A 25,360-nucleotide genomic window follows, 5' to 3' on the forward strand; every position below is an offset into this window, starting at 1 on the left:
TCTGTGACCAACAAATGCATATCTGTATTCCCAGTCATGTGAAATCCATAGATTAGGGCCTAATGAATTTATTTCAATTGACTGATTTCCTCATATGAACTGTAACTCAGTAAAATACTTGAAATTGTTGCATGTTGCGATTATATTTCTGTTCAGTATAATAAATGGATGAAAAGGAATGGATTTACACTGATCCTTATGGATACTTACCTCTTCACGTAAACCTCATTTCATTGTTTGAATTTTGCATGCAATTTTATATTGGTCACTTGGAAAGGGATTATACTTTGTTTTGTATTATTGTTCTGGCACATTGACATTGACTCTGCACTTCTCCCTTTTTACACTGGTGAATTCCATGCATGTTGCAATTGGCAGTTTTGGTGACAGACAATGTGGAGGTGTAAACCTTTACCCATTACCCACTGGTTAAATGTTGTAGAGAGTGTGTGAAATGATATTCAACTGACTGAGTTGACTCTTTGTAGTATTCATGAGACAGGTTTAATATGTGAATAAGTTGGGGAATTCTACCCCAAATCCATAAGAAAAAAGCAGACATTTAGAAATGAGGTTTTGTTAAGCATCATGATTATTCTGGCCTTTGTCATAGATTGCGATTTGTTTGACACAGGGCTTTGTTTAAACTGGTAAGGGGAAATGCAAAGCTTTGCATCTTTTATAAATTGACCTCCGTCACTAAAAGGTGTAAAGTGCTAGAATAGTTGGGTCAGTAAGAATATGATTATATTAGTGATTTACCGTCTATGAGATTTGGTTTTGTTCATAAAGGGATTTCAAATGTTGTTTAACAATATGTGGTCTGATGTTCCAGAAGTGAGCTAACAAGAGTAGACCTCTTACATATCTTAGCCTCTGGCCCCACCTCTCTAGTCAAAAGAAATGGCATAACCTGTTAAAACAGATCATCTCATGTTTCAATGCATTGGAACCTGTTAAAGAATGGATACAAATATGCGAAGTGTCTTTCATTCACATATGTATCAAGCCATCATCCAATACATTATTGTATAAGATCCTATGTGTGTTGTGTTTTTTGTTACCACTATAAGGCTTCACAGATTGGTCTCCATTTTGTAAACACACACACCTGATAAGCTAGCTAACATTGCAAATAATAAAGTAACTAGCTTCTTTAACATTGACAATGCGGTCAAACTAGCTACAGTATCTATATTAATAAGGTTGTAATAGTCAAACTCATTTGTTGTCATTTTTGGTTGAAAAGGTAAAAAGTCAGTGGTGAAACGGCAAATCGAGTAAGAACATTTTCTCAGACTGTCCAATTTGTAAATCTGATTTGCAGGATCGTTCTGGTGAAATTTCCCACTGGGAACATAGGAGCTTTCGATAACTCCGAGAGCACGTGAACGCTGCAATAAGACAAGGAAAATGGGTTATGGCTGGTTTTCTACATTCTCTCTGGTAGTATAAGGCATGCTATCAATGTATGTAAAGTTTAGGCATATGTAAACAAAGATCGTAGAATTAGGTTTAAAAACGTGTACATTTCCCTTGTATTTATTTATTTGTTTACATCCTCGCGTGGTTATTTTGCGTGTCCCACCCATATGCAAATAAACGTGATTACGTTGCGTCCACGTCGCGCAGAATATTGGGTTGAGGCAGACACTCTGAGGTTGAAGAATCGCGGCGATGGCGACTTGGCTCTTCTATCGGACGGATTGAAAGTGGCCTCGGATATGACTTGTAGGTATTTCTTAAAGTGTAGTTTATTGCAAACCCGGTGCACGGATCTTCAATTGGATGATTTGGCATTTCCATTCTCATTGCTTTATACATGGTGAGTACGCCGGTTGTCTCCTTGCTTCGGTGTGTTTTGACAGAGGCCTCGGTTTTGGGGTCCGCCCTCCATCTCATAACAACAACAAAAAGTGTTCCAGGCAGACAGAGAGCTAGCTAGCAATTTCCAGTGCTGACTGAGTAGCTACGATGAGTAACTAACTGTAGGGGGAGACGAAGCAAAGCTGCTTTGTATCCAAACAGCAACACATCAAAAGCATAAAGCGACCTATCATTATCAAAGCGTAACGTTAGTTAGCTGCTAGCTAGGTTACGTACGTATTGTTTCGATAGAATGTGTTTAACTAGCGCTTAGTTAGCTAACGCGTTAGCTAAGATAAACTGGTGTAAACAGTTTGATACGTTAGGTATGATTGATCAAAGAAAAATATGGCAAATTGTTAACGTGAATTGGCTAACTAGTACTACAGACTAGTCTGGTAAAATGGTCCGTAGTAAATGTTTACCTAGGGCCGTGATGTGCGTCGACGATAGTGACTGACTGACAGAGAATGGATATTCGGAGTTTAAAAAACAGCTAGTTAGCTAATCGTACGTTTATGATTATTCTCGCGAACTAATGTTAATCTTGAGTTGGCTAGTTAGCTAGATTGTTTGTTGAAATGGCTGTTTTTCGACAGCTCTTTCGCCTTATAGTTGAGGCCATTAGCAAACGTTACATAGTTTGCACTAGCTAGCTAACATTATGCCAGGTGATCGTTTATATATTCCCATTGCCTTGCTAGCTAAAGCTCTGTAAAGAAAACAGTCAAGACAAACTGCTAACTTTCATCAAAAACGTTATCTGGAAGTTTATGATTGGATTAATTATTACTAATACGTAACCTTTGGTACAAGTATTGGGATATAGATCACTCGTGAATAACCCAGCTAAAGCAGCCAGGCACAGGACATGCTCTTAACTCTAAAATAATTACACTTTATTCGGCTGGATAGATATATTTTGATAATGAGGACTATGTGTCAGCATTACAGCTAGACCTATTTATGCACATGCAACTCATCAACCTTCACTTTCCCCAATAACCTTACACAGATCCTGTCTCTCTTTCCTCATGATTTTGGTAATTTAGCAGACACTCTCATCCAGAGTGAGTGAGTGCAATCATTTTCATATTTGTTAGTACTGGTCCCCTGTGGGAATCCACAACCTTGGCGTTACAAGTGCCATGCTCTTAACAACTGAGCCACGCTGGACCTCATATCCTCTTCATGTCACAGAGAGTGGAACTATTCACTTTGAGAGATGATGGTTTAAGCCTTTGGTTGAGTGCTGCAGGTTCAGATTAGATGCATGGAAGTCACATGACAGGACCAAGGGGCTTAGCCTGCCTTGTGTGACTCTGAACACAGAGCCAGACTGAGCAGAGGTCATGGGTCACGAGCCCGCTGAGGTAAACATGCTGATGTGTGTGTCTGCAGGCCAGTGTGTGTGACATAGATACGTTTTATCAGTCAGTGCCAGCAGGGAGGCGCAGGGTGCCTCTGGAGCATGCACTGCTACATAGCGCTCAGTAAAGTGACAGAATGACACCCCTTTAGGCTGAGCCTAGGTCTTCTCAATCTACACTGAACAAATATGTAAACGCAACATGTAAAGTGTTGGTCCCATGTTTCATGAGCTGAAATAAAATATCACATAAATCTTCCAGATGTACAAAAAGTTTATTCATCTCAAATGTTTTGCACAAATGTATTTACATTTCTGTTAGTGAGTGTTTTATCCTTTGTCAAGATAATCCATCCCTGACTGGGGTGGCAGGTAGCCCAGCGGTTAGAGCATTGGACTAATTGGCCGGGCATGGCTCCCCAGTGGCCGGGCCTAGGCCCACCCATGGCTACGCCCCCACCCAGTCATGTAAAATCCATAGATTAGGACCTAATTCGTTTTTAAAAATTGATTGATTTCCTTATATGAACTCTAACTCGGAAAAATTGTAGAAATTCTTGCATGTTGTGTTTATATTTTTGTTCATTAAAAGTTGGTTCAGGTTCTACGCTTCAGAAAGGGTGCATTGGGTGCACTGGGAATTTTGTCTAGTCACTGCTAGACAGGTCAAACTCAATGGCATGCTCCAGAGGGGGTGTGTGTGTGATCCTGAACCTGTCAATCAACTGTCTTCCCTTGATCAGGTTTCAGTCTGCAGGTTCTGACATTTACAAGCATTTTGTGGGCCTGCAGGTAGGTTGCATATCTTGAACAGAGATGAGACAATGAAGGTGCAATGTAAAATAATGTGAGTTTGCTCTGTTGTACAAGGAGCAGAGATGGATTTCTGTTTCACAGCTGGCTCTGACACCATGCTCTTACAGTTGGTTTGTTGGTTCTGTGTTGGTTTGGGACGTTGTAGTATTTGACCTGGTCTTCAGCCAAGACCTACAGCACCATCTGGGAGAGTTTTTCAGTTTCTATTTCAAGTTAAAGATGACATGAACAGGTCTCTTGCAAAATATATGTCTTCTTTAAATAAAAAAAAATCACATTAACCAAATGCTTTATGACTAGACCTGAATATGAAATGTCATGCAGTCTTATTTTTGTCATGCTCTATGCATGAAATATAGCACAGTTTGTGTATTTTTAATTTAAAGAGTCTCACTGTAACATTGATGTTCATGTTGATTGATGAGCATAGTAAACTGTGGCTAAAGTGTACTAGGTAAATTTCGTCTTTCCGATCCCCAGATGTTTGTGGTGTCTCTCACCTACTTGCAGTCTACTATAACCACCAGCACAGCTATGTTTACCAGGGAATGAAAGGGTCTATTGTAGATTGAATGTTCCAGTGAAAAGTAAGCTGTTTGCAATGTTTAGAAGAGTTAGCAAGTTAACAATTTTATTCATTCCTTAGAACTCATTTGATATTCTCTCTTTTCCTACAGAATTCAATGTCTTCACTCTAAGTCACATTTTCACAACGGGATCATCAGGACAGCACCTCATCTGTTGCTAGTTCTCTTTGGTGAGTTGTAAAACTGGTCCACACCACAGTTCTCACTAGGCAATTTGTTGAGCTTCCTATCATTTTTAAGTGATGTTGAAAATAACATTCTGGTCTGCATGAAACGTTCCACACGTGACACAGAATGTCTGTTTGTGTGCCCTACCCTCCAAATCCAGCGACTGCGGGGTATTACTCTCATCCATGTGGTCACTGAAATAAGATGCACGTTAAATGAAAAGACTAGGTTCCAGTTTGTGGAGAAATCAAATGAGATTGTTCTGGTATTTGAGATGAAGTAGGAAAGCATTAACAGCACCTTTCTTTCCCTGTCTTCCACTGTTTACAGACTGAGATTTGGGGTCAAGTGAGGAAGGCATGTGTTCCTTGTCCAGTGACCCACACTCCTTCACAGGGGCCATGGTAAAGTGCATCCTGATCATGGTGTTTTCTGTCTACCAGTACAGAATAGCTGCTGTCTATATGTGTCTGCATAATCAGAACTCTCAATTGATTTTCATCCTTTTTAATCAGCTGTGTTTACTGGTAGCCAGATGGTTGCATCAGACGCACTGTCAAAGTTTCACCCTGTCTGATGCCTCGGTAGTGAATCTTTTATTTAGACTGGAAGCCTTTGAGGGATATGGAGCAGTATTACACCCTGGTCAGTCATTAAAGAGCGTGTCTGGCGGTGTGTGTGTGTGACCGTATGTGTGTCTCTGACCGGGTGTATGTCTGCCAGGATTGACATTAAGAGTAGCCCTATAGCGCGGGGCAAGTGATTTGCCCGAAGGTCAAGTTCCTTTCAGACTTTACTGTCTCTGCCGGTGTCTGTTATGCGTTCCTGTGCCTTCCCCCTGGCTGGCCCCTGCAAAGTGTCAGCTTGGCTCCCAGACAGCGGTCAGTTGGTTGGTGCGGCTGAGGTAGCAGCCCCTGTCCTTTCTGTCATGTCTATGGACCACCCTAATCTCTTTTTGTCCCTGGCACTGGTGCCGTCATGCTGTCACTGGACTCATGGACGATCCTAACCTAACCGCTCAGGGGCTTCAGGGTGCGGCTGACGAAACAGAGCACAGCCTTCTACTATAGCCCCCTGTTTGGTCCCTGAATAAAAAAATAATTGAACTGATTCTGTGTTCATGCCACACATTCCCATCAAATAAACCCTCTGTGGGTTTCTAAGATATGCTGACCTTCTATTGGGCAGTAGGTATGCAACATCTAAGAGCTCCTCACTGTAACATGGAAGGGGGCAGACAGTTTGCAAATGGATACCAGTTGAATGGATCTAGACACCCAAATTCAATTTGGGCCTTGATTGTTTTTAAACACACTTGGTTGTAAATAGATTACTTATGATCTTTTCTACTTGGCGCAGTGTGCTCTGTAGCCGGCGTCTGTTTTCTGGCTCAGAACTGGATTGCACAGACCCGCTTTAGTGTAATGCCAGTCAGCCAGAGTCGAGGCACTCTTAGCAGTGGACTTGTGTGTGGAGAATTGAGAGATTGCACAGGGATGATTCAAGACAACACACCTATTGAGAGTTTGTTTTAGCATCAACACTCTATCTTCCTTTGGCTTCATCATTGGCTATTTGAAATCCTATTCAGTGAAGTTACTGTTAGAGGTATGAAAACTGAGGTTAAATCTGGGAGTGGTTGGAAAATGGCTACAGTTGAAGGTGCTTGTAACCAGTGAATGGGGATAGTAGTGGACTATTGAGTTATTTTACAAGACACGGGTAATGATATTGCACATCATCAACTACACATTTTCTGATTGGCAGGAGGAGGAGGGGCAGGAGAGCATGGAATGTATCCAGGCCAATCAGATCTTCCCCAGGAAGCCCCCAGTCCTGGAGGAGGAGAGCCTGCAGGTGAGAACACTAGATGTCTGGGCTGGTTAGCACAATGACAAGTCATGCCAGTTATCGCAAAGTCATTTCTATACGTGTGTCAAGTATGTGTAATGGTCATGTCTGCACATAGTTGTGTTTTTTTTAATATGGCATCTCCTTTTCAAGTGATGCGCTTCTGTGCCCTTTGATCTTTGATATCTTCCCTCCCATGGTGGCAGGTGCCCTTTCCCGAGCTGCATGGCGAGTTCACAGAGTACGTGGGTAGAGCGGAGGATGCCATCATCGCCATGTCCAGATACCGCCTCCACATCAAATTCAAAGAGTCCATCGTCAACGTAAGTACTGCTGACTGACTAAGTGAAGGCTAGGGAGTTGGAAAGCACACAGTTTAATTTCACAGTGTTTGAAGCAACTCTGCAGCTGGCCAGGACAGTGACACCCTATTGTCTCCGGTCTGTCTGTGTATCGAGACTTTTTATGAATGAAGACTGCGTGCTGGGGCCAGTGACAGTATGCCACTACTGTTGTGGTGGCCAGGCAGACTGTCTGGCGAGGGCATTTAGATGGACTTGGTGATAGATAGTCATTGGCAGCGGTGCCGCGTGACTGTTCTTACCAGGTCTGCTTTTGCACTCGGTCCTTTGCTTTTCTCTTTCCACTTGCCGTTGCCATGGTTGCGACGATCCCGTCAGTGATGCAAACACATTCACCCTCTCCCCCTTTTGCCATGTTGGCTATATAGAGATTGTATTTGTTACCAATGTGTGGTGATTTCGAAATATAACATATCATTACGCTGTTTTTATGGACAATTCTCTCCATTTTCTAACAAATGCTGCTTTACTTCCTCTCACCATCCTGACATGGTACAGTAATAGTACTGTAGTAGTGGTACCATAGTAATAGTGCAATAGTACTGTAATAATAGTACTATAGTAATAAGCATCCTTGTTGTGCAGGTTCTGCTCCTTTTGGATCAGCATGATACAGTGTATGTTATGCAAAACATGTAGGCCTATGTCACACACAATCTATTTGTGTTCCAGTCACATCCACACTAACGGTGTACTGATCTGCACTAGAATGTTCCAGCTCTTACCACGTAGCCGACCTATTTGGTTTTATGCCATTGTTGCAGTCAGTCAATCCTGTGTTTTATATTATAGCGAACTGTCACTGTGTTCCATGCAACAGAGTGTGCGTTCTCTTCACACCCATTTGGATAGGATGGTAAAGCATGGCTGTGGTTCATCGCTCACAAATCTGCCAGTGGGGGCGGGAGGCGCAAAGAATGGAGCGAGAGAACTCAGTGAGGCAGGCCGTTGATTTCATTGTGTGGCCCAGATTGGAGCTATAGATTACAGAGCAGGAATTAAAACAGAGCTGTGGGATGTGAGACTAAGGAATCTGTGGACAGTCAACAGGCTCAACAGAGACACGGCTTTTAATTCAGTTTCTCTTTTCTCCTGTTTTGAACTACAGAGTGAGAGTTGTGAGGTGTCAGTAAGTGCCTACCCAGCAGCCCCTGCATGCCCAGTGTGGTGCCCAGACTGGGCTGGATGACATCATGGCAACGTGTGTGTTAACCCGTTGCATGGCATTGGACTGTGTTGGAGTTGTGACACAGCATTGGCTTCACTCTCAGAGCCACTACAGAAAATAAAATGTGCTTTGGGTGAAACCTTTAGTAAAAGTATGCATTTTTCTTTATAGACTCTCCTCTGCTCGAACATCTTGTTCAAAACATGAATGAATCTAATGTCGTTTTGACGGTATTTGCCTAGATCGGATGAGGGTGTTTATTAGACAGTGTGGGGGAATTTACTGCACTAGGATCCAGCACTTTTACATTGTGAATCAGTAAATGATGGAAGAACATCAAATCAGAAGGTGGTCTTCGGGGAGATGTGAAAATGACACAACCTTCGCCTGGAAAATACAGTTTGACAACTAATGCCGCTGGCTTACGTTTGCAGCTGTAGGTGTGAAAGTGCAGCATGTGCTCAGATGGATTTCATGGTGACAGCGGTGTAGCCTTTAGCACTCCCGGCATGATCGGCATTATCACAGTTGACACGAAACACTAACCAGCCTACTAACTGGCTTTGAATTTAGACATTTCGTGGGTGTTGGTGCTGCACAAGCATGTGATTGTGAGTTCTGCTAACTTATTTTAGGATGGCCCATTGTTCCGATGTTGAGCACATCTAGGCCTAGACCCTGAAGCTAGCTTATTTGTGTGACTCTGCTGTTCCTGTGTCTGTGTGCTTATTCTCTCACCAGGTCCCTCTGCAGCTCATAGAGACTGTGGAGTGTCGTGACATGTTCCAGCTCCATGTCACCTGCAAGGACTGTAAGGTCATCAGGTAAGACCACTGAAACGATGCATGCGTGTTGCAAACGCTATTTTTTTCTCTCTCTCTCTCTCTCTCTCTCTCTCTCTCTCTCTCTCTCTCTCTCTCTCAAATAAACAATTTTGGTTTAGGTCTATGATTGTGTTGCTTGTCTCCCAGGTGTCAGTTCTCTACATTGGAGCAGTGTCAGGTGTGGCTGAAGCGGCTGAGTGCTGCGGTCCGGCCCCCGTCTCTCCTGGAGGACCTCTTCTCCTTCGCCTTCCATGCCTGGTGTGTGGGCGTTTACGCTGGGGAGAAGGAGCAGCAGGGGGAGCTGTGCAGGCCAGGTACGCTGGCGGTGATACTGGTGTCCTCGGACCTCTACTCAATTGGTGACAGACATAAGTCCTCACGTGTCCTCTGTGTCCCTGTGTGCCATTAGGAGAGCATGTGACCTCCTGGTTCAAGAACGAGGTGGAGAGGATGGGCTTTGACACTCAAAACGCCTGGAGGATATCCGACATCAACAGCAAGTTCAGGTATGCGCAGCCAACCGCCCCCGCTAACAGCCTGCATCCTACAGGGCTGATCTGATTACCGGGCCGCCCAGGGTAGTGCCGTGATGACCGTCTACTGTCCCCCTGCTGCACACACTGCTCTGTGTGTGATACAAGGCTGGTTGTGCTGTTGTCCTCCACTGATAATCAGCCTCATGTAGATAAGGGCCTAGCCCGGGATTAGGTGTCTGGTGATAGGGGCTTATTAGAGGCATCACACAGCCTGTGCTCCTGCTCTAACCACTGTCCCTCTCTCCTCTGGCGTTGACAGGCTATGCTCTAGCTATCCGCAGCAGCTCCTGGTGCCAGCCTGGATCACAGACAAGGAGCTGGAGAATGTGGCAGCCTTCCGCTCCTGGAAGAGATTCCCGGCTGTGGTGTTCAGGTGGGTCTGTCGGTCTTTGTAGTGAGTGAGGAAGAACGGGGTTGTCTGTGAATACAATGCAAAGCAAGGACAACTCCTTTCACCTTGAGGTTTGTTGCATGAGTATGGGGGGATTCTATCTTTGTAAAAGTCATTTTTGGGGTGGACCCAATCCTCTCACAGGAGACGGTGTTATTGACTCTGGAGGCCAAATGGATCAGTGTTGCTCCATGTTGTTTTTTTAACACGGTGCATTTTTTTTCTCAGTTATTTGTCTCCTGACTGTCCCATGCCTCTCCTCTCCTCCAGGCACCAGAGCACGGGGGCTGTGATCGCCCGCTGCGGCCAGCCGGAGGTCAGCTGGTGGGGCTGGAGGAATGCAGACGACGAGCACCTGGTCCAGTCCATCGCTAAGGCCTGTGCTGTAGATGGCAGCTCCCGTAAACACCTGGCCATCGGATCCTACACCAACGGAACCAATGAAATCAACGGCACCAATGACCTCGTCGACACAGACTTCGGTCAGTCCTTATCATGCACACGTACCTCACACAGTGCTGAAGCAGCACCTTCCAATCTGTTTGTGTGGCATTGCTGTGGACATTTGCTTAAGCGATGTGGCTTGTCTGGTAATGTGAGGGGCCTTTGACTCGGAGAGAGCAGACCACATAACTCAGCGCAGGTTCACTGTCATGTGGGGTGTTTGATTTATGTTCAATCAGATTTATATCACATAAAAATAAATGTCATTTGATAATACTGACTGTTATAAGCTATGCAGAGATTTAATTTGTTGTCTCTCTTTGTTTGTCAGAATCGTCCCTGACGAACAGCTCGGAGGTGGAGACACTGGCAATCCAGCCACAAAAGCTGTTGATCCTGGATGCCAGGTCCTATGCAGCGGCTGTGGCCAACAGAGCCAAGGGAGGGGGCTGTGAATGCCCAGGTAAGACGGCTCATCTCTGAGCCAGTGGCTCCAGTAGACTTGAGGTCGACGGTTTTGCACGGAAGCAGGTTATTGTCAACTTAATGCCAACAGAGCAACTGTCCTAACTCACTGTCTGCACTATTTTCTGCACTAAAGTAGTTGTTTTGGTAGTAATGATGTGTTATTTAATCACAAACGGACTCTCACCATGTCCTACTCCATACAGAGTACTACCCCAACTGTGAGGTGGTGTTCATGGGCATGGCCAACATCCACTCCATCCGCAAGAGTTTCCAGTCCCTGCGTTTCCTATGCACCCAGATGCCCGACCCGGCCAAGTGAGTTCTGCCTCTAGCACTCCAGTGGAGCTCCGTTAAGATTGGGCTCACAGTCCAAAATGTATTTCACAAGCAGCAACTCCCTACCCCACTCCAGTTTGTTGTCATGGTGGCGGCGTAACTGTAGTAACTCCAGCTGTGTTTTGGCCTAGGCCACACATTTGGCTTTGGTTTAGGGAGAGTTGGCCCAGCCCCAAAGTAAACAATCTCTTTCCATCTGAACTCAGAGATTCCACCCGCCGTTTTGTAATTGAATCACAATGACTCCCTTGAAGCAAGAGCACACTGTTGAAACTACTCAGACAAGACAATAGCCAAAGTTTTTCATAACAGAATTCAGACCTATTAAAGATGTATATTTTTCATTTGGGACAGCTTGAAAACACCCTGTTATGTTTTGTTTGTATAACAACCTCTTTACTCATTACATTTGGAGCGGGTCCTTAGTTTGTCTTTATCTAAGATGGGGAGTGGTGTTTATAAGTCAGTGCTTGGTGGGACTGAGTGTATGTGAGTGGTTTGTGTACACTACAGTGAAGCTGTGTATTCAGGAGATGATGCCATTCTCTCTGTAGCTGGCTGTCTGCTCTGGAGAGCACCAAGTGGCTGCAGCACCTGTCTCTGCTGCTGAAGGCGGCCCTGCTGGTGGTGAACGCTGTGGACCGCGACCACAGGCCCGTTTTGGTGCACTGCTCTGACGGATGGGACCGCACACCCCAGATCGCCGCCCTGTCCAAGCTGCTGCTGGACCCATACTACCGCACCATTGAGGTAGGCTGGCTGGGGTGATCATTGGGCCCTGTTGCTTGATTTGAATAGGATCATTTTAGATTGATTTAATCATTTGACCAGCGGTCTGACGTCTTATCTCGCCACTAGTGATGAGATGGGTGTGCTGGATGCATGTTGCATCGGAGCATCTCAAAGTCATCAGGGGGCGTGGTCGAAGGATGCGCACCTCATCTCTGCTGTCACATCCAACCTGGTTCGATATTTGTTTTTAACGATGAGAGCATCGAATCCAGTTTGACAGATATAAGCTGGTGAAGGGTACCATGAGTTTTACGGTGCGTTCAAGACAACTGGGAACTCTGTTAAATACGACGTCTAATAAAGGCGTCCGTGATCTTCAGGTTGGTAAGTTGGACCTCTTTCTAGAGGCCCGAGTTGGAATTCTGAGTTGAATGACCGTTCAAAACTTATTTTCCCCAGTCGAAGCTAGTTTTTATTTATTTTATTTTTTTAGACTTCCCAGTTGTTTTGAATGCTGCATTAATGCTCAGTGGGAGACTGCAGGGTATTCACTTTTGAGACAGGAAACAAAACTCATCCGTAGTGACCAGTGAATGCATTCGGTCACATGACAGCTCAATCAGCTGTTCGATTTCACTTACCGGCATGTCAGCTGGGCCAGGATCACAGTCAAACGGATTGGGAAGTAGATCCCAAAGTGCTCTTCCAAGCCTCTGTGGTGAGCAGTCACCACTCGTGTGAGACACTTGGTGCTATTTTTATGTTGGAAACATGCACAGCATGGTTGACTTTTGAAAGACTCTCCACCAATAAGAATTTTTTTCCTCTGAATCGAGTGACTCATCTGTAGAATGTTTTTGTATTTCCCATGCATGCTTGCGTTCCGTTTCCCAAATATGTCCGTTACATAGGCAAGGAGACCCTCTTTTCATTACACAAAGTTAAGGAAGTCCTTTAAAAATATATATATATTTTTAAACATCTATTGTGAATGACAACAGTCCTTCTCAAAGCGAAAAGTCTTTGCAACTCTCTCCCTTGATAACCACCGAGCCTCTGTGTGAAATAGAACATTGTCAGGCTCTGGCGTCTCCGTACAGTGGATATGTTTTGATGTTGTTTACAATCAAAGTTGCCTATTGCAGTGTATCTGAGTTCTGTGCTCAGCTCTTGCTGCTAGTTGCTCTCGGTGTATCATACAATGCGTCCATGTGGCAGAGGGAGACATTAATAACTAGAGGGCAGAGGCCTGCCTGCCTGCTGTCCCGCCATAGATGGAGCCGCATCTGTGCAAAGCCCACCATTCGATCCCATGGAAACTGTTTTTCGTCAATATACCCGCTCGGCACGCTGAACATCCCCTGTGCCGTTTCATAGTCGGGAATTGTGAGACAGAACAATAAGTGCTCGTGAATAGCTTTATTTTTACTATTTTCTACATTGTAGAATAATAGTGTAGACATCAAAACAATGAAATAACGCATATGGAATCATATAGTAACCAAAAGAGTGTTACACAAATCAAAATATATTTTAAGTTCTTCAAAGTAGCCACCCTTTGATGACAGCTTTGCACACACTTGGCATTCTCTCAACCAGCTTCACCTGGAATGCTTTTCCAACAGTCTTGGAGTTCCCACATATGCTGAGCACTTGGTGGCTGCTTTTCCTTCACTTTGAGGTCCAACTCATCCCAAACCATCTCAATTGGGTTGAGGTCGGGTGATTATGGAGGCTCAGTCATCTGATGCAGCATTCCATCACTCTCCTTAGTCAAATAGCCCTTACACAGCCTGGAGGTGTGTTTTGGGTCATTGTCCTGTTGAAAAATAAATGATAGTCCCACTCTGCGCAAATCAGATGCGTATCGCAGCAGAATGCTGTGGTAGCCATGCTGGTTAAGTGTGCCTTGAATTCTAAATAAACCACGGACCGTGTCACCAGCAAAGCAGCCCCACACCATCACACCTCTTCCTCCATGCTTCATGGTGGGAATCACACATGCTTAGATCATCCGTTCACCTACTCTGCGTCTCACAAAGACACGGCGGTTAGAACCAAAAATCTCAAATTTGGACTCATCAGACCAAAGGACAGATTTCCCCCGGTTTAATGTCCATTGCTTGTGTTTCTTGGCACAAGTAGGTCTCTTCTTCTTATTGGTGTCCTTCAGTATTGGTTTCTTTGCAGCAATTTGACCATGATGGCCTGCTTTCATGCAGTCTCCTTTGAATAGTTGATGTTGAGATGTGTATGTTACTCAGCTATTTCTGAGACTGGTAACTCTAATCAACTTATCATCTGCAGCAGAGTTAACTCTGAATCTTCCTTGGCCAGTTTCATCATAACGCTTGATGGTTTTTGTGACTTGCACTTGAAACTTTCAAAGTTCTTAATTGTTTTGATTGACTGACCTTCATGTCTTAAGAGAAATGACAGTCCATCATTACTTTCTTATTTGAGCGTTTTTTTGCCATAATATGGACTTGGTCTTTTACCATAAGTTTATTTGGTTATGTCATGATTCCATATGTGTTAGCCATTCACCGTGGGGAAACAGTGAAGTGCAGCCTTTTCCTGTGATCTAAGGGCACTTTCTGGTTTCATTTCCTTTTTAGATTGAGATTTTTTAAGGTTAACCACATTACAAAGCTTTTGAGATACAAATATGGTGATGTTATATATTTTTTTGTATATTAAAAACCATGCGCTGGCACACACCCAGAATAATAGTTTGTGTGGAGGTGCTGACACAGTGAAGGCACAGGGATGACAAAACGTTGGTAAATAACCATTCAATAGCCTGGAGTTTATACTTGGACTGTGCAACTTTCTTTGTTTTCATGTTTTCTTTTTGTTTTGTTTTTTTGTATATAACATTTTTCTCACAAGATTTTGGAAATTCTCCTGCGACTCCATTTTCACATCGAGCGACCCCACATAGTTTGCGAAACGCTGAATTAGACATAAACAGAGGCACATTTACATGGCTGGCTGAAATACACATTTGCCCGTATTGTCCTATTTGAAGTAAAATGCACCTCTAATTGTTGATATATTCTCTCTGCAGGGTTTCCAGGTGCTGGTGGAGACTGAGTGGCTGGACTTTGGTCATAAGTTTGCTGACCGCTGTGGCCACGGGGAGAATTCGGAGGATCTGAACGAGCGCTGCCCGGTGTTCCTGCAGTGGCTGGACTGTGTGCACCAGCTGCAAAGACAGTTCCCATGCTCCTTTGAGTTCAATGAGGCTTTTCTGGTGAGGAGAACTGAATAGAATGGAATCAAACTCACTTAGTCATTTAGAATCTGAGAATTGAGAGTTGGATGCAACTCAAATGTTTATATTTGGATTAGTGTGAATGACAGTCATTTATTGGAGTGAGTTACTGTTTTATATCTGGCTGTGAGACCGGGATCTGTAATTACCATGGAGAGTGCTGTAATATTTTAGGCTCAGAGATGCATAGAATTTTTACTTTAACTATCATGATCATACCTGGGATTTGAGCATGCTCCTACATGTGTGTGTGCAGGTGAAAATGGTGCAGCACTCCTACTCCTGTCTGTTTGGCACCTTCCTGTGCAACAGTGGGAAGGAGAGGGAGGACAGGCGTGTTCGGGAGAAGACTTGCTCCGTGTGGTCACTGCTGCGACCAGCCAACCGCGTCTTGAGGAACATGCTCTACTCCTCCCACTCCGAGACAGTATGTCTGAGCTCTGTTTGCTCACCCCTTTCATATTGGAACATTCACTCCATGCCTCAGATACAATGGGGGGACTTTTAGGGAACACCCTGGAGTGCTATAACTTATATTAGTCTACTTAAACTGTTCACAGTCCTAAACCTAAGCAATGTCATTTTATCTATTTAAAACTATGTTTTTGTGGCCACTTAGTTGCCGTTGTACTTTTTTTTGCCTTGCTTACTCAAGTGTGAATATTGTTTTCTGTCACGTGTATTTATTTACAAGCCCCTTCTATATCTTAAAGTTGTGGCTGTTGTTGTAGGTGCTCCACCCTGTGTGTCACGTGTATTTATTTACAAGCCCCTTCTATATGTTAAAGTTGTGGCTGTTGTTGTAGGTGCTCCACCCTGTGTGTCACGTGTATTTATTTACAAGCCCCTTCCTATATCTTAAAGTTGTGGCTGTTGTTGTAGGTGCTCCACCCTGTGTGTCACGTGCATTTATTTACAAGCCCCTTCCTATATCTTAAAGTTGTGGCTGTTGTTGTAGGTGCTCCACCCTGTGTGTCACGTGTATTTATTTACAAGCCCCTTCCTATATCTTAAAGTTGTGGCTGTTGTTGTAGGTGCTCCACTATATCCTGTGTAGGTGTCACGTGCATTTATTTACAAGCCCCTTCCTATATCTTAAAGTTGTGGCTGTTGTTGTAGGTGCTCCACCCTGTGTGTCACGTGCATTTATTTACAAGCCCCTTCCTATATCTTAAAGTTGTGGCTGTTGTTGTAGGTGCTCCACCCTGTGTGTCACGTGCATTTATTTACAAGCCCCTTCCTATATCTTAAAGTTGTGGCTGTTGTTGTAGGTGCTCCACCCTGTGTGTCACGTGCGTAACCTGTTGCTGTGGACGGCAGTCTACCTGCCCAGCTCCTCCCCCACCACCCCCTCTGATGAGTCGTGTGCACCCTATCCTGTGGTGCCAGGTGCCAACACAGAAGACACACCCCTGGGCAGGTGAGCCTGCCACTCGGCCATTTCCTCCCTGATATAAGGTAGACCCAGGTTGAGGGCCCCACAGCATAACCTGCTCAGCTGGCCTAACAGCTTTTGACTCACTCAATGATTTGTCTGTGAGATACACTGAGTTTTGTCCTCTGCTTATTTTATCTCTTGATTTTTGTCAGTGTCAGTTAATCCTCTAAATTCTAAGCCCTGTCTAAACTGGGGGGGGTGTATTGTTTAAAGAAGGTCATACCAAGGGTCATTTAGCTATTTGATTTAGAATTTTAAGACTCCTTTTTAAGGAATCAAGCGTGAATTTAGCGTTACTGCTATTAGCCAATAGAGACTCGTTGAAGAATAATAATAGTCATATTAGTTTTGTAGGCCAAACCTTTCGGACGCTACAGACGTTCTCGTGAGAAGACCAATTTTCGGGACGTCTCGTGATCTGTCAAACACTGCTCTAGCTCTGCCACCTTTCACAGCAGATGCGGAAGGGCGATATCGGTGGGCCCGCAGAAATTGTAGGCTAAGGGTTAGGGCTGTTTACAACATACCACAAAGTGTTTTGTTTTTGTGACCATTGTTATCGACGACAACTGTGGTGAGGACGTGGTTCAAAAACAATGCTGGATGCCTTCCATATTTTATTTTCTGTGCAAACTTAACTGTCTAGTTTTCCCTTGATCATCGGCTCATGGGGATATCACTTAATTATAATGCTAATCTTACATCTTCTCAATCACTTGAGCTATGCTTCGCTCCATATTTTCCCATTTGTGGACATACTTGTCTTAATCCTGAACACACTGTAGTGATTAGTTGATTATATACCCAACTTCAGCTTCAATCATGAGGCCTCAAAGACACTGAGCCATTGTTTAGGGATGAAAGGCTGTTTTTTTTTCCCCACATGCTAATCATCTCAATACCTCTTTCCTCCTTCGAAAGACGTCCGAAGACCCGTTCCTTCGATAACTTGCCCAGCGCCTGTGAGCTGGGGAGCTCGCTGGCCCCAAACCGGCGCTCCAGTGACCCGAGCCTGAATGAGAAGTGGCAGGACCACCGGCGCTCTCTGGAGCTCAACATTGCTGTGGGGCCCGACACAGGGGGAGCTCAGGAACAGGATGGGTGGGCTAACGGCCAGCCTATAGCAGCAGGGCCTCAGGCAGGCATGGACGACTCTGAGCTGGAGGACAGCCCTGAAGGCCAGCAGACTGAGCTGAGAGACGGAGCCTCCAAGGGGTCAGTAGCAGCAGGAGAAGCGATAGAGCTGTCAATTGAGCTAGCTGTGGCAGAGGGACAGATGGAGAACATTCTCCAGGAGGCAACGAAGGAGGAAGCTGGTGCTGAGGCTCAGCGAGAGGTTAACGCTACTGCTGCCATGGCTCGATCTCCGATCGATGCTAATGGAACAGAGACTGAGAAAGAGGTCAAGGAAAGTGATGCTGAGACTGATAAACAAGCTAACGCCAATGGGGCTGAGCCTACTATAACTAATGGTCATCACCCAGGGAATGGCACAGATGAGCCTGAAGAGTCTGGTGTGTCTCCAGCCAGTCCCCCCCTACCCACCGATGTGTCCACGGATGTTCCAGAGGAGCAGGAGGCCCTAGAGAGGCGGGAGTCAGAGGAGCTGGTGGAGCAGGTTCTGGAGAACTGTACTGCCCAGGAGGAGCCAGAACACAACCCTACCCCCAGCACAGCCCAGCCAGCCCCCGCTGCCCCTAGAACTTTTACCAATGGCTTTGGAGAGAGGACACCAGAGGAGCCAGAGACAGCTGTGTATCTCCTCCCACTAGAGCCTGAGTCTAGCAGACACCACTCAGAGGCCCTGGTGCAGGCAGACCAGAGGTCTTCCCTCATGGAGAGTTCCACAGAGACTCTGACTGAAGAGGCCTGCAGCAGGCCAGAGGCCACAGTGCAGGCACCCATCTGCCCAGGCCCCCAGCCCCGCACTGAAGGCAGGAGCCAACTTTCCTGTCTCAGGAGAGTGAACGGGGAGGCAGAGCCAGAGCAGGGGGCATCAAGGACTTTAAATGGCGGACACAAGCGGCCCTCTGTCAGTGCCTTCCAGTCTTTGAGTGCTGAGCCTAGCAGGGAGGGTCTATGTAATGGCGAGAGCTCAGAGGGGGAGCCCTGTGGTGGCCCTCACTGGGCCAAGGTGAATGGGGAGCGGGCCCAACTGAGCCGCCAGGTCTCCCTGGCCTCCTGTAGCTCCCTGACCCTCCATCGCCGGGGCAGCTGCTCTCAGCACCGCTGCCTCCACACGTTACTGGGGCGCCGCGCCGCCACGCCCAGTCCCGAACAGCCGACCCGCAGTCACCTGGACGACGACGGGCTGACGCTGCACATGGACACCATCCAGCAGCGGCTGAGGCAGATTGAGGCAGGCCACCAGATGGAGGTGGATATGCTGAAGAAGCAGGTGCAGGAGCTGTGGAGCCGCCTGGAGAGCCATCACCACGCAGCGTCCCTCAGGATCAACGGAGACATCGGAGACGAAGTGGTAAGACCCAGGCTCGCCCTGCAGAGGGAGAACTTTTCAGTTAATTGCCGTAACAAAGTTGATTTGAGTCCGAATTTTCCCAAACTACTTGATCAGACTGACAACGCTGAGGAGTTTTTTGTTGTTGTTATATTTGTGAGAAGTAGAGAACTTTTGAGGATCTAGACATTTGAGAGGAGAACCACCTAATTATGACTATTTTTAGTAAGATGTGAAATTACAAAGATGCTGAGTTGTCATTCCCTCTCACGCAGACCTCAATGACAGACTCTGAGTGTAACCTGGACGCTAACTGCCTGTCGCGCTGCAGCACGGAGCTCTTCTCCGAGGCGAGCTGGGAGCAGGTGGATAAGAATGACACGGAGGTAAGCTGCCTGGCCGAATTGGATGATACACTAGGGGACGTGTATAAGGAGTGGAAGCTGAGTGATGGAGTATAGTGGCTGTAGAGATGCTAGCTGAGAACTTCAATTTGGCTGCCTGTTGCAGGTGACCCGCTGGTACCCGGACCACTTGGCAGCTCAGTGCTACGGGTGTGAGAGTAGGTTCTGGCTCGCCACCAGGAAGCATCACTGCAGGTAACCAACCACAGGCTCTTATCCTTGCTATGGTTTTAACTAGGCCCTGGATTCCCTCAGACGCACTGCCATCACATCTGAGCTAATGAGACTTGGCTTAGGAGACACTACCTCAGTTCAAGATTGTTGATTTCAGTTTGTTTTGAGTTTCATGCTTTTGTTCCGTATGGGTCTTTTTTGGTTTGCAGATGTGATTTACCTTATTATGCCCGCAGGTGGCACTGATAAATGACAATGAAAGTTGTCATTCTATCATTACCGTTCTGTTATAGAAGACAAACATTTCAGGTTTTTTTTTCTTCATAGGTCAGATGAATGAATTTCATCTTTGGTTTTCTCATTTCCTCATTGCTATCCTTTACTTCCTGTTATGTGGGGGCAGCTTCAACATGTTGCCACTGCTATTTTGATGCCGCTCCAGATGCATTTCCACACTGCTCCAAAAGCCGCATATCAATATGCTTTATCAGTGCTTTTGGCCTACTTGTTTAAAATCATCATTTGCTAATCCATAGTCGGCAAACTAGTTTCCCCCGCAACGTTTTTGTTCACACAATCCTCACAATGCCGCCTCATCGTAGCCTGAATGGGTGCAGCAAAGTTGAGTGTTTTTCCCTGTTAGGCAAACTGGAGCTGTGACGAGGTATTTTGACTTTGAACCCAGCTGTAAACGTGACAATCTTATTGTAACACTGTGTAGGGATGATTGCAGACTTATACGGTGTAATTGAGTGATTATTTGAATGCGATCATTCAAATCAAGGTCCTTCTGTAGCTCAGTTGGTAGAGCATGGCGCTTGTAACGCCAGGGTAGTGGGTTCGATTCCCGGGACCACCCATACGTAGAATGTATGCACACATGACTGTAAGTCGCTTTGTATAAAAGCGTCTGCTAAATGGCATATTATATTCAAGACAGACCTTTTCATTCTCTGTGCTACTGGTGTTGTCAAGACGATGGTGAAGGAAAGTTTTTTTGAATCTGAGCCAAAATGGGAGTGGCCTATAACAAAGTGTAGAGTTTGTTAGGTATGGAATGGGGAAAGTAGGGGTTTTATCTGTGAGTGTGGTAGGGAGAAAAGTTGCCTGTCCTTGCAGTGTGGACTAGATGAGAGGGCTTGTGAGCCTGGTCTGAGCCAATCTCTGATGTTTGCAATTGTTCCATTCTCTACCCCCACCCCCCTCCCCCCTCTCCTCCACAGTGACAGGGAGCATGTCCAAGAGGCCTGGTGAGATACTGCTCCGCTGTCCCCTCTCTCCCCTCTCACCTACCTTCCCTCTAATCCTGCATCGCTCCACCTTTTTGGTTGACTTCATCCTAACCCACCCCCACCCCATACTGAATGGCTTTATCCCACTCAGTCTCTTTGTTGGCAGTATTCTCTTCTAGAAGCTCTGATGGCTCTCACATGACCCTGATGGTCCTCTCATTTCTGGTCCCGTTGGACGGATGAGCATGAAGCTGAGAGTGGCAGGCAGATGTCTGAAAAGATGATTTAACAACACCTGTTTTTCGTGGCAGTGCAAGGGGTGCATTTAGTGAGTGTGCTGTAGTGGAAGGTTGAGGATCTTATTCCCTTCACCAATACGTCCACCTGGAAACGGTTAATTGGTGACCTAAGTGTTGATCTGCTAGTCTAAGAAGGTACAGAACAGCAGGAGCATGGTACCCCTCCCCCCAATAGCACCTCATTATTCTGTACCTAGGCCTGTTCACTTCCTGCCACAGTGCTGCCCCCTGCATCTCTCCCCTCAGCATGCTACAGGAGTCTGCTGAGTGCTTTAAGACATGATGTGACCCGGCTGGATATAAATGTTGCAGGAGGATTTTAGTGTGTTTATATATACTCTCGGGACCACTTGGAAAGTAGAATTTCCCCTATGAAATGCAGCCTGTCAGGTGAATGCTGCCATTGTGGTGTGTGAGAGACCAGCATGTTCTTACTTGCGAAGTATATGCATGGTATGAGCTCTGCATTAATTACCTTATGACTAGTTACTTAAAGATAATACATTTATTTGTATTTTATTTAATTGTTATTAAGTTGAGCTGTGTGATTTGCTGACCTGCCAAACAATATTGATCCCTGATGTTAGACTGCCATTGCTCTGTACTGGTATCGATGAGGATACTGTTTCTCATCAGGGCCTCATTGTTACACGTTATGATGGTTCTAAAGATCAGGCACCTTTGATAAAAAGGGTCTTCCTCTTAAATGATGCTTGGGTTTTTGTCTCATACCCACTCACTGACTAAACAGCCCCTCTGTGAGTGAGGCTGAACCTGTGCTGCCTCTGTCTCCACCCTGTAGGAACTGTGGGAATGTGTTCTGTGCCAGCTGCTGCGACCAGAAGATCCCTGTGCCAAGCCAGCAGCTGTTTGAGCCCACTCGTGTGTGTAAGACCTGCTATGGCAGCCTCCAGATCAATACAACTCCCAACCCCATGGAGCTGGAGGAACCAATCAGAGCCAGCTCCAACTAAGGACCTGGGAGGGGCGGGGCCTGCCAGCCAGCCACTGACACAGCCAGGCACACTGCTGAGAAGCCCAAGGAGCTGCAGAATGTCCCGTGTGTGTGTGTTACAAAATATGGATTTTCATGTATATAGGCCTGCAATGCCGGATGTAGTGGAGAAGGTGAATTAGGTATTTTTTGTGAGATGCTAAGCACTTTGAATGGTGGTTATGCACAGGAATGAGTAAATGGGCAGACATATGGAGGGAGGGGGTGTGTGTGACAACAGACAGGACTGCTGGTAGTGTTGGTGGAGGGACTGCGATGGAGTGAGGATAGCCTGCCTGGTCCCACTGGCCAGGGGGGGGGCACAAGAGTGTCATCTCTGAATGATGCTGTAAAGTCTGATGGCTTGTGTTCATCTGAAACATTTTTAAAAATGTATTTTTTACCCCCACTCACATTTCTCTCTGACGAGAAGTACCATCATCCATCCTCTAGTAAAAACTCCAGTGCTTCAGGAACCTCTTCCAGTGTCCAGAATAGGGCTGGACTGTGATGGCAAGACCTTTCAACGACATCTGGGGAACACCTGGATGAACTTGGGCAGAATTCTAACTTGAGTTATGTGTCTGAGGTCGGGACTCTACCCTAAGCAGAGGATTTGTGAGCCACTGAGATCTAACAAGTGTTAGTTTGAATGGCATCAAGGTATGAACCCTCACCTAGCTGGTTTCACTTTGCCCTCTCTTGGTGTGAATAGGTGCCATAACCGATAACAGACCGTGTGGATCAGGGGTCAGCAAGCCTGTTCCTGGAGTGACGCAAATATGGCAGGATTTTGTTCCAACTAGGCACCACGCCTGACCAACTGAGCTAATTGATCAGTTCAATGGTTGCCTAAATTAAACACACCTGGTCTTCCGGGTCGGTTAAATCAAACATGAAGTGCCTGCGGCCCTCCAGGACCAGGGTTACCTACTCCTGGTGTTGATAATGTTGACAGCTGGTATTATGACAGACAGCAATTCAGCACTGGCTCTCTCTTACACACAGAGTCCCTGACTGGAAAGAGCATCTGATCGGAATGACAGCACGGTGGTGTTGTCACTTGATATCAAATACATAATACGCTCATGTCTGCCAGGGAGAGGCTGTGGAAATTAACTCGTTAACTTTGCCTTCATGCCCTTCACTTAAAATTAGGAAGACCCCCCCCCCCCTAATTTACCCAGCAGGCACTGGGACCATGGTGGTGCTGAAGTGGACATGACATCATGTTCCATCCATCACAATCACGGTTTAATAGGAAGTGATGTAATGGTTGTCACTAAGGGATGTGCTTCTGTCATGTTTCTGCATCAGTTTCCTCCTGTAATGACAGGAACTCATTTAACAATATGTCCTTGTTAGCAGGAGGGGTGAACAAATTACCCAACACTGACTGCTTAGTTACTCTTTTGCTATTTGTTGAACATGAATTTTTATTGTAGGGCGTTCATTAGAGCCATAAATGCATCACAACGTGTCCCTTTGAACATCCTCATAGCCACCCTTGCATCATGTCCTATATAAACCAAGGAAGTGCTGGATAGTACAAGGTGATGAAATGTATAGTACAGCGTCTGTGTGGAACTTCCAGTCACACTAGAGGGCGCACTTATCCTGGCTGGTTAGTGCAGTCTTCACCAGCTGAAATGAGATGAGTAGCTTCATTTATCTCCTCAGACACAACTTACCCTGCCCAAGGGCCATTCAATGACCTCCTCGCAGATACATTTTTGTAAAATAAATGAATAAATAATAAATGAAATAATATATTCACATAAGTATATACCATTAAAGAAACTGTATAGAATCCTTGAGTAGTGGTTCACTAAATTAGTCAGCAAGTGTTTTTTTTTCTTGTTTTTATTTTTCATTTGTATATTTTTTTGTTGTTGATTGCAGATAAAACGAAGATTTTTTTTTCAGAGGACATGGTGTTCCTTTTTTTTGATGCTGCCATGGTGTTACCTTTTTAATGCTATCACTACCCTTTTTTTCATTATTTATTGACTTTTTATTTTATTTAAATTTTTGTCTCAAATTTAGACAATTGGATTGCCACAGGATAATCAGCGTTTATCAGTAGTGGATCTGAAGGGCCATGAGAAGATGACCCAAATCAATAAGAGATGGCCTATACTCTGACACACTGGTGGTCCAAAACAAGCAACCCTTGCTATACCCCCACTCATAATACATATACACACTACCTCTACCATACACAGATCCAGACAGAAAGTCCACACGTACATGGACACAGAGATCGTCTCCCTGCCCTCGCAGTAGTTCAGATTTGCTTTTCAGATGTTCAGTCAAAAATAACCTTTTTGTTATTGATTTAGTGTTTTACAAGCTATCAGTTGGAACATTAAAAGTACAAAATACCCTAGACTATATCCTGCTCAAGACTGCCAATCATTAATACTGACACCTGTTGTACTAGCAAGGACACCTAATTGAGTTGCAGGATTTCAGCAAATTTGGTTATAATTCACACATCTCTATCAGATCAGCCAGCCTATGTGCAAAAGGGCCACTGTATAGTTTGGACAGCCATTTTGTGAACTATTTGAGGGACAAAACTCGGGACTGTTGATTTCTTTCAATGCCCTTTTGAATCGCTTTTAGCATATGTGTTTCAATGGGCTGAGCTGAGTAGTCCATAGCTTCAGATCTCCATGCCATGCAGGTCTTTTTGGTTATCATTTCCCAAACTGAGGTTTGACATTGAGAACTACATGAGGTCCAAAGTAATGTCTGGCCACTAATTTACTTCTGGCTTCCAACTGTGTCCCTGCCGCCCTCTGCCACGTCGAGGACGAAGCTAGTGGGTATAGGGCCGTTTCACCATTACATGCATGATGGGCACCAAACTTGTCAATCCATGAATGTGAATGGTAAAAATATTTAAGTGACAATGTTTTTGCGCAGCATTTACGTTTATCAGAGTATACACTGCCACAGAAATACATTGAATAATAAAGCTGAAAATGAAAGTCTGCTGTTCTCGTCAGTATTATGTTACCCACAGAGGGACTCATGAGGAATGAGCCTGTTTTTCTTTCGGTGCTGTTGTGGGGCATGGCTGGATGTGATGGCAATATGTGGTAGTGGTTGTATTTTACACATTGTCTGGAGGATCTCTCGCTACTCTTTGACCAGTTGC

The 25,360-nt window shown here is 45.3% G+C and overlaps 1 protein-coding gene across 3 annotated transcripts; it reads left to right on the forward strand.

Moving 5' to 3' along the window:
- Positions 1 to 1,634: 1,634 nt before the first annotated feature.
- mtmr3 (myotubularin related protein 3) lies at positions 1,635 to 25,190 on the forward strand. Of its 3 annotated transcripts, XM_046350444.1 has the most exons (21): positions 1,635 to 1,825; positions 4,729 to 4,808; positions 5,137 to 5,210; positions 6,574 to 6,663; positions 6,864 to 6,980; positions 8,929 to 9,011; positions 9,159 to 9,325; positions 9,421 to 9,517; positions 9,807 to 9,920; positions 10,209 to 10,420; positions 10,714 to 10,845; positions 11,054 to 11,165; positions 11,741 to 11,936; positions 14,989 to 15,174; positions 15,452 to 15,622; positions 16,467 to 16,615; positions 17,555 to 19,112; positions 19,367 to 19,477; positions 19,602 to 19,690; positions 20,893 to 20,919; positions 22,003 to 25,190. In XM_046350444.1, exons 3-21 carry the CDS (start codon positions 5,166 to 5,168, stop codon positions 22,172 to 22,174), a joined length of 3,828 nt encoding a protein of 1,275 aa, XP_046206400.1. In that variant the 5' UTR covers positions 1,635 to 1,825; positions 4,729 to 4,808; positions 5,137 to 5,165; the 3' UTR covers positions 22,175 to 25,190. The 3 variants fall into 3 exon arrangements, with proteins under 3 accessions (XP_046206400.1, XP_046206401.1, XP_046206402.1); XM_046350445.1 differs by lacking the exon at positions 20,893 to 20,919; XM_046350446.1 differs by lacking the exons at positions 19,602 to 19,690; positions 20,893 to 20,919.
- Positions 25,191 to 25,360: the final 170 nt, after the last annotated feature.

The sequence above is a fragment of the Oncorhynchus gorbuscha genome, linkage group LG05 (genome assembly GCF_021184085.1).
Source record: "Oncorhynchus gorbuscha isolate QuinsamMale2020 ecotype Even-year linkage group LG05, OgorEven_v1.0, whole genome shotgun sequence".
Classification (NCBI taxonomy): domain Eukaryota; kingdom Metazoa; phylum Chordata; class Actinopteri; order Salmoniformes; family Salmonidae; genus Oncorhynchus; species Oncorhynchus gorbuscha.

Coding starts and splice junctions, on each gene's coding strand:
- mtmr3 (XM_046350444.1), top strand. CDS start 5,166: ATGTGTTCCTTGTCCAGTGACCCACACTCCTTCACAGGGGCCATG. Junction 11,166..11,740: donor CAGATGCCCGACCCGGCCAA/GTGAGTTCTGCC, acceptor TTCTCTCTGTAG/CTGGCTGTCTGCTCTGGAGA. Junction 20,920..22,002: donor GAGCATGTCCAAGAGGCCTG/GTGAGATACTGC, acceptor TCCACCCTGTAG/GAACTGTGGGAATGTGTTCT.